The 14664-nt window shown below is 42.1% G+C and overlaps 1 protein-coding gene across 3 annotated transcripts in view; it reads left to right on the top strand.

The window, feature by feature from the left end:
- The window catches only part of slc35f3b (solute carrier family 35 member F3b), a 54512-nt gene that overhangs the window by 31419 nt on the left and 8429 nt on the right, over positions 1 to 14664 (top strand). For 2 of the 3 annotated variants that reach the window (XM_039784342.1, XM_039784341.1), the window contains exon 3: positions 11420 to 11762. In XM_039784342.1, coding sequence (XP_039640276.1) covers positions 11420 to 11762 — 343 coding nt within the window. Of the gene's footprint in view, positions 1 to 951; positions 1365 to 11419; positions 11763 to 14664 lie in introns of those variants that run through there. The other variant, XM_039784343.1, reaches the window with a different exon arrangement.

The following is a 14664-nucleotide window of genomic DNA, read 5'->3' as shown; positions in this document are numbered from 1 at the left end:
TTTGGATAAATTCAGTCACAGTGGGCCGCCAACTCAGTTTTTATTTATTTCCACAGCAATCCCTGACCTCATACTTCACATAAAAATGAGTTCTATGCAGTGCGTATTTTAAATATGAGAGACTCTGATAGACTTTAATGTGAAGTTACATTATTATTATTTTTTTAATCTCCCTAGACTTCCCTTCATTCTCATTTAAAATCTGCAACTCCCTTATGTCCATATCTTCTTTATCAACCCCACATGCCCACCCAGCTGGGCAAAAAAAGAGAAACGTGATTTAATACTCAAATAGGGGGATTCATTTTGCATTTTTGAAGAGTGTAGCACATCCAAGAATAAAAAAAAAGAATCTCAAAAATAATTGTGGATAATATTTCCTGTTCATGGAGTGCAACACCTTAACACACTGTACACACCTATGCAAAATAACAGGTAAAGAACTGCATGCATGACCTTGAAGAAAAAATCTTGTCTTTAAAACTTTGGTAATCCATACATTGTCTGTGCTAATTTCAGATTAAATTAAATACATTAAAGATTTTAAAATGTATTAACAATAAAGCCATAAACCAAAACCCAGGAGCATAAGCACTAAAAACAGGAAGGCTGTATTAGGAAGTGCAATCTGGGGACCCTCAGGAAGATTTAATTGCAGGAAGTCAACGTGGTCGCGAGATCAAATTAAGGATTAGTTCGTTTCATTATAATTTAATTCTCCTGAAAATACTCCAAAGAGTGTTAATGGGCTAAACAACACTCTCCCACCTTCACTGCATTGATCCAATCAAACCTGTCACAGAGTCCATTTATAGCTCGGAGTTTGCCTGCATGCTGCCAGGTTAGTGCCTCCGTCCAGTCACTTCCATTCGGAGCTTCCTTTGCCCAGGAGGGACCACCGCCACGGGGGGGTCGGGGAAGACAGCCGGGCACATCTGCCTTGGGACAGGGGCTGGTGGGTGGTGGGAGGTGATCGTGATGCTGATGGATGTGTGACGTTGGCGAATTGCAGCAATTGCCAGACTGTGCGTGAGGAGAGACCAGCCAGGACGCACTGGATACAGCAGATTTGGGGAGGGAAGGCAAGTGGAGGAAGGGGGTGGGGGAATACGACGGAGGTAGAAAAAAAAGCATCAAGAGGGAGTTGCATGGATGCGAGGGGACAGAGAGCAGGAGACCGGCTCTAGAAACATCAAGGGTCCCATCAAGTGGTCTGGTGTCTGCACCAAATCAGCTTCAGGGATGTAGTCGAAGCGGTTTAGAGCTCAGCCCATCCGAGCTCATCATCATGAAGAAACACTCCGCTAGGGTTGCCCCGCTGTCCGCGTGCAACAGTCCGGTGCTCACCCTCACCAAAGTGGAAGGTAGGGAGAGTTCATATCTATTTACAGCGGCTGCAATCCTGTAAACTGGAGCTGGTGTGTGTGTGTATGTGTGTGTGTGTGTGTGTGTGTGTGTGTGTGTGTGTGTGTGTGTGTGTGTGTGTGTGTGTGTGTGTGTGTGTGTGTGTGTGTGTGTGTGTGTGTGTGTGTGTGAGAGTGTGTGTGTGTGTGTTGGGCAGCCTGTTATGTCTTTTCACAGAATAGCCTACTCTACATTTAGAAGCATCCCTCTGTTAATCTGAGAGAGAGGATTTCAGCTGAAATATTTCTCCCAAGGCTACTCCCATAGGCTATCTCATTCAAGAGGCAACTTTAGAATTGGGAGCAAGATAAAACAACACGAGGATCAATCAAGCGCGCAACTTATAATAGGCTATAGTTAAATCTATGATACAACATTTATGCAAACAATTTGACATCAGACAGCATCCTGATTATTTCCATGCAGGTCGTCACTCGGAATTTCATCGCATTATTTATTTATGATTTTCTTTCGTCGTGTGATGTTGCTGAAAACCCCAAAATGAAGCCTAAAATAGACCTGCATTACCATGTTATTGACGCATTAAATGCACTGCTCCATTGGTAGGATCTTAAGTTGTTATTGCAGCAGGGATTCCCCCTCACACTCTACACCCTCCACCCATCACTGGCTGCAAGAGTCACAGCTAGTGTGTGTGTGTGTGTGTGTGTGTGTGTGTGTGTGTGTGTGTGTGTTTGTGTGTGTGTGTGTGTGTGTGTGTGTGTGTGTGTGTGTGTGTGTGTGTGTGTGTGTGTGTGTGTGTGTGTGGTTCTGTGTGTGTTGCTGCATCACCTGCCCTGCCATCTTGAACAAGTATAGTCTCATATCATGTCTTCCCGACTCTACAATGTTCTCCTAATGACTCACGCTTGTGCAAAGGAGGGGTGTTATGCATTCTTTAATCCGCCTTCAGCTCAGAGGACTAGTGCATGTCTCAGTGTTTGGCATGAGACCAGAGTAAACTAAATTGGCTGCTGATTTCGCAGCATTTTAGTGCCTTGCATCTGAAGTAATTCCTCGCACACCTAAAAAATACACTTACTTTCTTACAAACATACACTTATGTCTTCAACTTTCATTGTTTTATTAATATTTGCATGATTAAAACACACATACACATGGCATGGTGCAAGAAAAGAGTCCTCAGAGGTTGTGATGACTTACTTATATAATTACTTTGATCATCTTAATACAGTTACACTGCTGGTTGCTGTAGTTTGTGCAGTGCAGTAATGTAGTGCTTGACTAAACACTGACGGCGACCAGTCGAATTGGGACAGCACAGCAAGTGGAGGTAATTTGCCAAAATGTCAGTGTAGCCTCCAAAACAAGGTTCAGTACAAAAGTTAATTATGAAGACGATAATATAAATAATTGTGGAATTGTGTACCTCTCATGTTCTGTTGTAAAAACCTGAGCTACAGAGCTTGCTGACTCAGACTTGTCAGTGAAGCTTAACCTATACCTCCTCTTGTTTGGGAGTTCACAACAGTTTTATTAATGTGGAAATATATGAAAATACTTCATAATTTATGACAAGACCAGCAGCTAGAATATAAATGAGGTATTTTCATGCAGTTTCATATGTACACTGCAGAAATCAAATTAACTAACCAGATGCTATAGCTGTTTAAACTGTGTTGCATATATTCAGTCACTGTAAGGCATTCTGGGTAACCTCAGAATCACTGCTGCTGGATTACCAACGATTTTTAAGCTTATTAGTGTGAATGTCAGCTCAAAATATTTTATTCTTAGAATAGCTGAGATGGTGGGCTGTTATTTGAAAAGCTTATATATACAGAATTAACTAAAGCTATGCTGTGGATGGAAAGGGATGTAAATGTGTGTGTTGAGGGTGATACAGGATTGTAAATTTTTTAAGGAAATCAAAGCTATAGCGTTTATCATGTGAACGTTCAGCTTCCCATTTCAGCAGCTGCTTTGAAGGAAAAGGGAATCGCAGGGGGCAACAGCGGATCGACACACCGCTTTTCTCCACTCCTTATGTAACCGCAGCTCCAAAACCTCTGTTCTCCCCACTAACAACCTGCGCCCAACTGTCAAAGAGTTATTTTTTTTCAGTTTGGGATATTCAGTGGTCTTTTTTGTGTGTGTCCAGTTAACATCCACAGTGCCATGGAGTATTAGTGGGGCAATGCCCAGTGTTCAAATGGAAATTACAAGACCTGAAACCAAATTCAGAAGTCTATTTTGATTTATTTCGTATTTCACCATTAAATTCTAGTTATTTTTACGTTTTGTACTGTCACTAGACCACCAACATCCTTTCTGGAATTATCAAGTCAGAAGCAGTGATGCTTCTCGCTTTGATGGAACCAATCAATTTTGACATCAGACTTATTATTGGTATCATCATCACAAGAATCCAAGAATCATCCTACGTTCCTTTAATGTTGCTTGATTTCGCTTTGTGACAAAAGTCTATCTCCTGTTGTCTTCTACAGCCACAAGTTTGATTCACTGTCTTCATCTGAAGTATTTACCTCTTCCTATATGTGTTCTTGTGACAAATCAACCCAACTAAATGGCCCATGGATGATAATTATTGATTTCTCTTCAAATGTGTTTCTAACGGTGATGTCTTTGGGGAATGTCTGTGTTGTGTCATCAGAGGCAGGGGTAAGAAGTTCATAAAAATCCCTATAATCTCTGTAATTCCATCACACACTTGGAAACAGAACAGGCGTCTTTGAAAAGTGATTCAGTGTACATACATCCCCGAGGACGCTGGCCATATTTCACCAGCTGCTATTATCAGCACACTGAACCTTTTCTCCAGGGCTCCGTGCACCTTGGCCACAGGCTACTGTACATCAATCGATTCATAGCAAATTATAACGAAGTAGAGGTTTAAATGTACAGATAATGAACTCATTTAACACAGTATAGGATCTTCAGTGTTTCCCGGTGAGATGGATTTAGCGTATCCTGTCCGCTTCAAGATTTTAAAGATGTATTAAAGAAGTATTAGACTAATTACTTTGTGTGGATATTGCCTGAAGTGATTGATGAAAAGTCGGTGAAGAACACAAAAACCTGAATCATCATCAATGTTAAAGACAAAAATAACAGGATGTGTTTCCTTCAAGCGCACTCACAAAGGACATAAATAGAATCTTGCATCTCATACTTGTTTGCCTGTGTCTTATTTGTATGCAAATGTACATTCAGGCCTGTGTGACTAGCAATACCCTCAGCATGGAGATGAGGCTACATCTGCCAAAACAATAGTATACATATACGTACATGTGTTTAACCTTCACCAGTTGTGTTAAAAGATCACCAGAAGCAGCTATGACGATCATTTTGGAGTTTTCCTTTCCAAGCTCCATTAAAAAGGCACATCTCACTTTGATCCTTTGAAAGTAATTGGAGTTGACTTTAAAGGTAGTCAGAGGAGTAATGCTTTTAAATACATTTTTAAAGCAAGTAAATCAGGCCGTTCTCACTTGATAGGTGTGTAATGAATACACAATGACAGGGCTTTTGTTTTATCACAAGGCCAAGCTTTTGCTCCAGTTTATTTACATAAACGCAGAGTGTGGGTGCAGAGAAAGCCATAATGAATCATATTAAACTGATTAGATGGATTGATGTTAGGTGCTAAATTGATTGATGTATATGTTCATTTGATGTTTACTGCCATGACTTCGCATATCTCATTTGTACGTCATATAAGAAAATGTGTTCTGTGTCATAGTGTCTTTGAGAAAAATCCTAATTATTACAAAGCTGAAATAACAAAACATTTCCACCATCCCTACAGCAGTTGTGGTAACTAATTGTGACCAGCCTGAAAATAATGTCAGCAAAAAAATGTATCCGAAAATAGAGAAGTCATAAGTCAGGTGTATGTAAGTCTAATAGGGTTCCTGTATTTTAAGTGGCCTTGGGGTGCAGGGAAAACCACTGTTTGGGCAGACACTCAAAGTGTACACCTGCGGTGGTTGCTTGTCCATTACTTCAACAGGGGCGCTGTGGCCAATCTTTTTAATATTGATTTGTCGCGGAAAGTGCTGGGACTCTTGCCAGTCTAGCCTAGTAGTTAAACTGCAGGTCCATCAGGCTATAGTCACTGCTGTAAGGGACCGCAAGAGGGAGGGAGGGATGCTTCAGGACTGGGGGATATACTGCTGGGCAGTGTACCCGCTGCCAAATATGAGTAATTGCTATTGCTCTGCTCTAACACACAGTTCACGGACACAAACACAAACACACACTGGCCTGCTTGCACCTGTGTTTTGTCATGTCACTTACCAATGAGGCATCAGAGGGCCACAGCATTGACCTGTATCGTGAGCATCTGTTGAACCAGCTGGGCAGGTCAGGGCAGTGACAAACAAGTTTGCAGCTCAGTGAGAAAGTTGCTCCGTTGTCCTTTGAGGTTCAAGGAGAAACCGGTCGGGAGTTAAGGAGAGCGGGATCAGTAACAGTACCACCCTTGTCTGCCCTCCTGGGCCTTTGTCCCCTCAGCCCATGTGGTCCCACCTATCAGCTGCTTGGCGCGGCAGGGTGTGTTTGCCGCCTGACTCTCTGTTGTGTTATTGAGCGAGACAGGCCTGTCAGATGAGCCTGCTCTGTTGTGTTGAAAGGCCTCTGACTGTCAGCTTGGCCTGACCAAGCTGTCACAGCCAAGTATCACAGACTCCCACTGTTTGTCAGACTTAGAGATTACAAAGACACTGAATGCTGCCTGTCTGTCTTCTGCCTGTCTGTCTGACCTGCCATGATGAAGCTACCATCCTTCTCTAAAGTGAAGATCATACAACTTCCCAGATTATGCCTTACTTTTTAAACAAATAAAGACTGTAAGGCTCAGACTTTGACATGTCAGGAATGACAAACTGCATTAGTCAACATGGGATTGAAGGATTTATTTTTATTGAGACTACTGATGCAATGATTGATGTTGTGTGACAGCCAAAGATTGACAGAACAAGCATTTTGCATTTTCATCTTGCATCAGAATCATTTTCATTTTAAAAATCTAGATTATGGTAAAATGTTATATTCCCAGAATGCAGAGTTACGTGTGGTTCCTAGAGTCTCTAAAAGTAGAATGGGAGCCAGAGCCTTTAGCTGTCAGGCTCCTCTCCTGTGGAACTAGCTCCCAGTCTAGGTTCGGGGGGCAGAGACCGTCACCACATTTAGAGTAAACTTAAAACTCTCCTCTTTGATAAAGCTTATAGTTAGGGATTGAGGAGTTGCAGCGTTTGCATAGTCCGGCAGGGGAGGGTGTGTAGCCAGAGTCATGGCGCGCCCCCTCCCTATCTCTGCTTCTCTTCATAGAAAGCTTACATTTCGGGAGTGAGGAGTTGCAACGTTTGCCTAGACCGGCAGGGGAGGGTGTGTAGCCACAGTCACGGCGGGCCCCCTCCCTATCTCTGCTTCTCTGCAGCTCTTAACTATGCTGTTATAGTTTTAAACTGCCAGGGAACTTCCTTTGACACACTGAGCTCCTCTCTCCTCTCTGTTTTTCATCTGTGGGCAAATGCTTGTTACTAACCTAGCTCTGGGGAGCTTGTTCCCCGGAGCCCTTGTTTTCTTGCCCCGCAGTTTTCCCTGGATTAGGGTGGCACCTAAATCATGGTTGCAGCTGTCGCCGTGGTCCTGCTAGGCACCCTGCTACACCGTTCTATGCCCTGCAGGGTCCTGCTACGTCCTGCTATGCCGCGCCGTGCCCTACTACGTCCTGCAATGTCCAGCTACGCCCTGCGTATTTATTGTAACTATAATTGCCATTGTTCATCATACCCCAAACCGGCACCGGCAGACAACTGCCCAGCAAGAACCTGGGTCTGTCCTAGGTTTTCCCTAAAAGGAAGTTTTACTCACCACTCAAGGTTTCTGCCTAAAAGGGAGTTTTTTCGCCACTGTCGCACTAAATGCTTGCTCTTATGGGAATTACTGGAATGGTTGGGTCTTTGTAAATTATAGAGTGTGGTCTAGACCTACTTTATCTGTAAAGTGTCTCGAGATAACTCTTATTATGATTTGATACTATAAATAAAATGTATTATTTATTTTATTTATTATATTGTACTGCATATGGTATAATGTTTGATTATGAGCATGACAGAATGAGTAAGTTGCACCAGTCAATTCATATTCATCACCAAGCAGAGACAGTAAGACAAGGAAAAGAGTTCCTCTGAAGTGTCTATCGGTGATTGATCTGTTTACCCCCTTGAATCACTGAGGCAGAGCGCTGCTGTGCACTCTCACTCCCACGAAGGTGTAACAGACAAACCTTTCCAACTTGAGGTCCCAGTGAAGCGCTCCAGACAGTTGTACAGCCACCCTGGTGAACCAACACAAGCCTGACGTTATTGTTACTGCTGCCTGCTAGGATCTCTGTTCTTGTTCTGGGAGAAACAGGACGGCAGAGAGAGTGGCGTAGGCGGTGGCCTGTTCAGGGAGCCACAGAGGGACATAGTTGGGCTTTCACGGCCTGTCATGGCCAGGCTCTGTGAAGTGTGAGAGCAGGCAGTCAGGCAGGGCTCTGCTGGCACGTTTGGGATTTGCAGCTATCAGCAGGAGAGATCTGCACTGCAGATTCTGCGAAAAAGGGGGAAGCAAATGGGAATGAGGCAGGTTGGGAAGCCGGGAAGTTTGGACTGAGATGGGAGAAAAACTGGAAGATTGGCCAGATAAATCTCAACACCAGTCGGGGTGCTTCGGCCTTACTGGAAGTAGGACGTATATTCATTACTCTCCCTATGATGTGCTCAGTGTACTAAAACACTATGGGAAGACAGATGAACATATAGGATTGATTTACTGTGCCTTTAGTGGTACACACAGGTAGGGAGATGTCGCATAGAACAAGTGGATTTGTATTCTAAAATGTTACTTAGGGAGAAAAGTGTTGCACTCTTCGCTATGTTAAAGACCCAGCAGGGCTGAGATATTATTCTTTCTGTTGATAAATGCTTTATGTAACATAGCAAAATCTTATTTTTAACACTTTCTCTATCATCTTTACCTGTGCATATGGAATTCTAAGGTGTTAGTATGCCTTAATTCAGCTGAATGGTCGGGATGAATGCATTTGAGGAGGAAAAGCCATAGAGCTGTCAGAGTGGATCCAAAGCTGGTCCTGCAAGGATGCCAACACTTTTTTCCTGTCTCCAGTGATTTCACAGATGTCTGTTAAGCACATTCGGACATAGACTGTGTTGAATGAGTGGAGATATCTTCATCTAGTGTTAAATTAAACATCTTTGCTAGAATACAGCAATCTGCAACTACACCTAATCTTAATCTGTTTTAGTATGAAAAAGGCTGAGATTAATTATGAAATATAATAAAAAATACACGTAATCAATCCCAAAATTGCATTGTAGGCTCTTTACTGTAGTAATGTCTGACCTTGACAGTTGCCTTTTGATTACAAACAGATAAGGTTAAGAGCTATCAGTTAATCATTTAGCAGTTACAGAAGGAGTCTCTTCCTGGGTGTTTCAGTCATGGTAATAATGGCTTCAGCTATTAGTGGAGGAGCCTTTTTTTTATCTCACTCAGCCACTCTACTGACCCAGCTCTCTCACACTGATGAGTTCAGCAGTGCTCTATATTGGTTATTACCGCCATTCAAGGTTGATACAGTATCATTAGTCACCATCAGGCTATGAAAAGCGTTACTTTCAAATCATTGAGTCAGAGCGTCAGTGGGTAACAAATTAATATACCTTGATGCCTCAGCATTTAATTATAGAAGCTTCAATTAATAATGTATACAACGTATTTCATTTAATGAAAGAGAGAATGTATTATATTCAGAATATTGTGCTAACAGCTTACTGGGTGAAAGGAATATCACTACGCTTGATGTTGTCATGACACTTCACTCAGTGTGTTCACATGTGCCAGAACTGGAAGTGCTTAGCTGGGCCCCTAGTGCCTCTCTGGGGGCTGATTGGCTTGGCCCATTACTGCATTTGGAAGATTAAACTGTGCTGCAGTATGGAGCAGTGGCCAGGGCCACAGGATGTGGGACGGAGGCCCAGGAAGGACAAAAACTGGGAAGCGTAAACATGAGATGACCTTCAGAACAAGACAAAGAGGCTTGGAGCTCAGAATAGAGAAACCTAATTCTCACCCTTGTGCCCAAGACTTTGACAGACATTCATCCACGTGCTACTGTCTCTTTTTTGGTCTTTGCTGATTCATCATTTTATTGCAGGAACAGACAATGATCTTGAATCAGCTTTCATTGCTGCCAAATGTGCCCCAAAACTGTCAGAGCTGTCAAGTGCTTTTTTTTTTTCAGGTGCAAGAAGCATTGTTCAGGATGCCCAAATTCTGCAGCATATTTTCATCTTAATTGCATCACATTTATTTTCGTAGCAGATAAACAGAAATCAGAATGTCTTGTGCATTCAGCAGAGAGCCTGGGAAAGCCAGGGCATTAGCATGGGAGGCGATAGTCATCAGGGATGTTAATCTGTCATATGATGAGACCACCTGGCAAGGTCAGAGGCAGCTCTTCCAGAAGGATGAGTTGTCTCATTGGGCATGATGGATGCGTTTGTATACAGCTATTTTGTAAAATAGTAGCAAGGTGCTTAGGCAATAGGTGTCCCTTTGACTGCACGGATCACAGTAACATGAAGGTAGACAGTGTCATCAGTGCTGACTAGATGAAATAATGTGAGATGGTTCAGTGTCCTGTTGTTGCTGAACAATGAGAATTGTCATAGTGTAACCCCAACCTAAGATAGATTTATGGTAGTCTTGCTGAGGCCTTTTGAAGTGTGTTCTGTATTCCAGTCAGCACTGTACAGTGCAGATGAATCGGCAAAAGGCTCCCTGCGGCACATCATTACCTCTGGAAGCACCATTAGGGAGATCCCTCAGTTTTAACTTGTTGGAAGGCAGGAAGCTACAGAAGATGAATGGTGCATATTATTATACAGCCGTAATGAACAGAGCACATATAGTTGGGTGTTGTTTACTGTGTTGTCCCCTCACTTACACTGCCCCTGATTTAAAGGTTTTATTTTCTGTGGTAAAAGTTTAGCTATAGGCTCAGTTTGACTCAAATACAAATACAATTATTTATTAGGGCTTTACTAATGATAGTGTTGGTGTTCTTTGTTACTGTACTGTGCTAATTCTTAGCCAAGATATGTTAATTCATTGTCAATACACAATGTCACTGAGAGATAAAGGGAGGCTGAGTGAATGTAGATCTCCTGTATGAATAATATATCTTTTGTTATGTTGCGTTTGAGCTTCTTCGTTTTTATGCTTCCACGCTACGATTAAACAGCTGTAACTGAATTGTTTAGAGGAGACAATAATCAAAGTATCCATGAGTGATTTCAGTGACTTGAGATAACAAAATGACCTTGGTAAGGGAATCAGTTTTGAAACACAGAGTGGGTGTGAGTGGGACAGAAAACAGCACATCAACACTTTGCTTCAATTCCCACATTATTGAAGAAATATGGAGGCTATCAGGTTCTGACAGGAGCAATAGCAAAGTTAAGCGTTGCCGTGTGTGCCTTTGTGCGCTTGGGAAAACTCACACGCACGCACACACGGACGCACGCACGGACGCATGCACGCACACACACACACACACACACCCACACGCCATTGTAACTCACAAGGTGGAGAAGAGGTCGTCTTGGATTGGATATCAGATCTGCCCTCTTTTGTCCTCTGTTTGGCTGCAGCCTGTCACACTTGAACACCACATTTTAAACTCAGATTTCTGATTGATCACCTTCAAGTTCAATTAAACTATGAAATAAGCTATTTTTAGCCAGAAAAAGACACGGGTGATCTGAAGTCATTTACACGGAGAAAACACTCTAATGTAAAAGGTCTTAGTTCTCATTGAGATGTATAATGCTTAATTATGGTTCCTAAGGGCATAACAATATTCCTCAGCTGATAAATTATTGAAAAAAAACATTCCTGATCATAGAACCCATTTCAGTGTGTTTAGTTGTAAATCTAAGACATATGTGTTCATCCATAGGAGAAGACCGCATCAGGGAGAATGTGGTGGGCACCACAGACGCACAGTCTGCTGGTGCTGCAGCCGGAGCGGAGTCCGGCTCCAACAGACGGAAGCTCCACTGCTGCATCAGAGTAACAACCGTACAGGTGCAGAAGGCCCTGTGGGGAGTCGCCATGGTGATATGTGTGTGCTCGTCCTGGGCAGGCTCTACTCAGCTGGCCAAGCTGACCTTTAAGCAGTTTGACGCCCCCTTCACCCTCACCTGGTTCGCCACTTCCTGGAACTGCCTCTTCTTCCCCCTCTACTACATCGGCCATGTGTGCAAGAGTCCAGAGAGGCAGACGCCCAGACAGAGATTCAGGTGAGAAGACTCTCACTGCATGCAAGCGAGCAAGTAAACATGACTTACACATCACTTTTTAAAGAGAGATAATATATAAAACAAGGAGAAATAAGAATTTACATCTACAAAGTAAGCCAAACTAAAATTAGGTTTTGATTTGGCTTCTTTGAGACTTTGTGGAGGCTGTTCCAGAGTCAAGGAGCAACAACAGCAAAAGCACAAACACCTTCCTTGACCTTGGAACAGCCAGAAGTCCCAGCTCTGAAAACTGGAGGCCCCTGCAAAATACAAAGCGCTCCTTTAAATACAAATGAGGCTGACCACAGGGGTCGAGATAAACGAGGTAAACAAGGTGTTACAGTAGTCTAGACATGACGTAATACTTTAAAAGCATGGACGACTCTTGAGGTAAGGGTCTGCTTTTCACAATATTCCTTAGTTGGAAAAAAGCAAGACTGAACAAGAGATTTCATATGGAGCTCAAAATTAAGGTTGGGATCAACAGCAATAATATGCAATGGCAAAACTGAATCTCAGTGCCCTGAACAATGTTGTATTGTAGTAATGCTGACGATGCATCAGTGTACCATTATAAGGGGGAGGATATTATGAATTTCAGTTCATAAGGGTCTACTTAACAGTGCATCTTATCCGCCCTAAAACACTTCTCAAGTTCAATTGCTAAAGATTTAGTTTTCTTATTGTCATGGCTACCAAGCCAAAAAGAAAAAGAGAGAAAAATATCAACTGTGTATATGAAGTCAACTATAGTCAAAGGGAATTGTTTTCTTTCTATGCTCAGTGATGATGCACTGACTTTATCTCATACAATTTCCCATCATAGAAAATAAAGCAATTTCTCTCTGTCCCCATCAGCAGCAGCCTCAGTAGACCAGAATGCAATGCAGTCATTAGAAATCATTTTGTGGAAAGTTTGTTGGAACGAACAAATAGTCTCACTATTCGTCTTTATACAGATAAAACCTACAGCTGAAATGCTTAGGCACATCCTGTGGAGATTGTTGAAAAGCCTTGTGGGAAATATATGAATACAGTGGTTTCAAACCTGGGGTCGGGATCCCCAAAAAAGGTTGCAAGACAAGCCAGCTGCTTACAATCAGAATATGGAATATCAGCATTCTCTTAATGTAAGCCTGTTGATAATCTTACTGAATGAACAGAGTTGTTTACCCTCCATGTTTGCTGGTTAGTTATGCACAGTCACTCCCTGTTCTTATTTGTTTTCCAAAATAGCCCACCACTAACTTAATTTGTAATATCAGGTTAATGCCATCTTTAGTTATGCTGCTGCAGCAAACTTAAAGAATATAAACTTAAGAGTGTTAGAGGTGCATTCACACTTAAAACGATCCATTCATCATGGGTTTTGGGCAAAAATCTTATCTCTGCTAACTGATGTGCTACTTTAGCACAAAGAGAAAACGAGAGTGGAAGTATGTGAAAGGTGTGGTGGATGGGTGAGCCTATTTAGACCATGCGGAGAAATAGAGACCAAGAGTCTCTTTATATAAATCAGAGACCAAAGTAGAGGCAAAGACCTGGTGTCGGTAATAGCTGGTGTCTCTCCTCATAGATACGAGATACAAAGATACTCCTTCACTGTAAAAGGCACATGCTCGTCATTACACTCTGTGCATCACCTTTTGAGATTTGCCTGACATATTGTAGCTGCAAGAGACATACATATAAATCACCTCATAAAATCAAATCGCCAAGTTCTGCTTGTTCATGTTTGACTTCAATATGAGGAGTAAATGCTTCTCTTTGCTGTAGTTTGAGAGGGTTTGACTGTTTTTGGTTATTAAGAAACCATTTTAAAAGTCTTTTGAATGAATTCAAAAGTTGTCAGTGAGAAGGCTGTTTTTCTCAGTTCCTGAAACCTTTGCATGTTAGAGTTTTTCACTGGGCAGCTAAAATAACAATTCGTGTGTATGAGTTGAGCATTACATTTCATTCTTGACCTTGGAGACAGTTAGTTTGTCCAAAAACAATATTAACTTAAGGTCCACTTACTAGCTTTTTTTCCTTAGGCTTTAATATTGCAGACTTGGAGCTTGCTTAATTGACTTAAAAGCTCGTAAAAAAAAGCTAATAAATGGACTTCTATTGCTGATTTCGATTTTCTCAATACAAAGGAAACCAAATACAAATGATGTCCACGCTCTTTAAAATGTCTACCACCAGAGAACGCAGATTTGAAACATTTTGCTGCTGGATGCTGCTCTACAACCTTCCTCAGCGCAGTTGTAGAGCTGGAAGGCGTTCCAAAATCAATGCCGATTACAGGTCTCACAAGTGCAGCAGTACAGCAGAAACAAACCACAAACTATCCAGTGGTTTGGATTTGAAGGTGGTGTATCCAGTGTCTGTAATGAAATGATGATAGACTTTAATGTGATTGCCACTGAATCAATGTGTTTATAAAGGGGGTGTGAGTTTAGTGCTGCTGACTCAGCTTTCTGGAGCTGATTCATAACAACGCCACTCCTCAGCTCATGCTGCTTCATTACTTTCACAGGGCCAGCAGCTTTCAGAGAGTAAACGGTGTAACTCAAGAGCACAATCAAAATGCCAGTATCTGGAAAAATTTTCTATTTTGACTCAGAGGGATGTAGTTTTTCTTGGCATCACCGCAGACTGATGCAATGTAACGTCTTACTGAGTAGAACATTTCCAAACATAGTAACAGAGTAGACAGGATCACTATCAAGTATTTTGATACTGATACATAATGTCACGCTTTGGTTCCTCTCTCACGTTACATTGTGACACATTGACTGTCAGTCAGGCAAATAGCTTTCGACTGTCTGCTTTTATTTAAGGGCATTTTCATCCTTTTCAAATATTTGACTTCTTGTGTGCAGTTAAACACTCTTTTAGACAAGGTTCAAGTCCAGCC

Source organism: Perca fluviatilis, chromosome 19 (assembly GCF_010015445.1).
Source record: "Perca fluviatilis chromosome 19, GENO_Pfluv_1.0, whole genome shotgun sequence".
NCBI lineage: Eukaryota > Metazoa > Chordata > Actinopteri > Perciformes > Percidae > Perca > Perca fluviatilis.
Note: the sequence above shows the minus strand (reverse complement) of the source record. Positions and strands in the feature narration are given on the sequence as shown.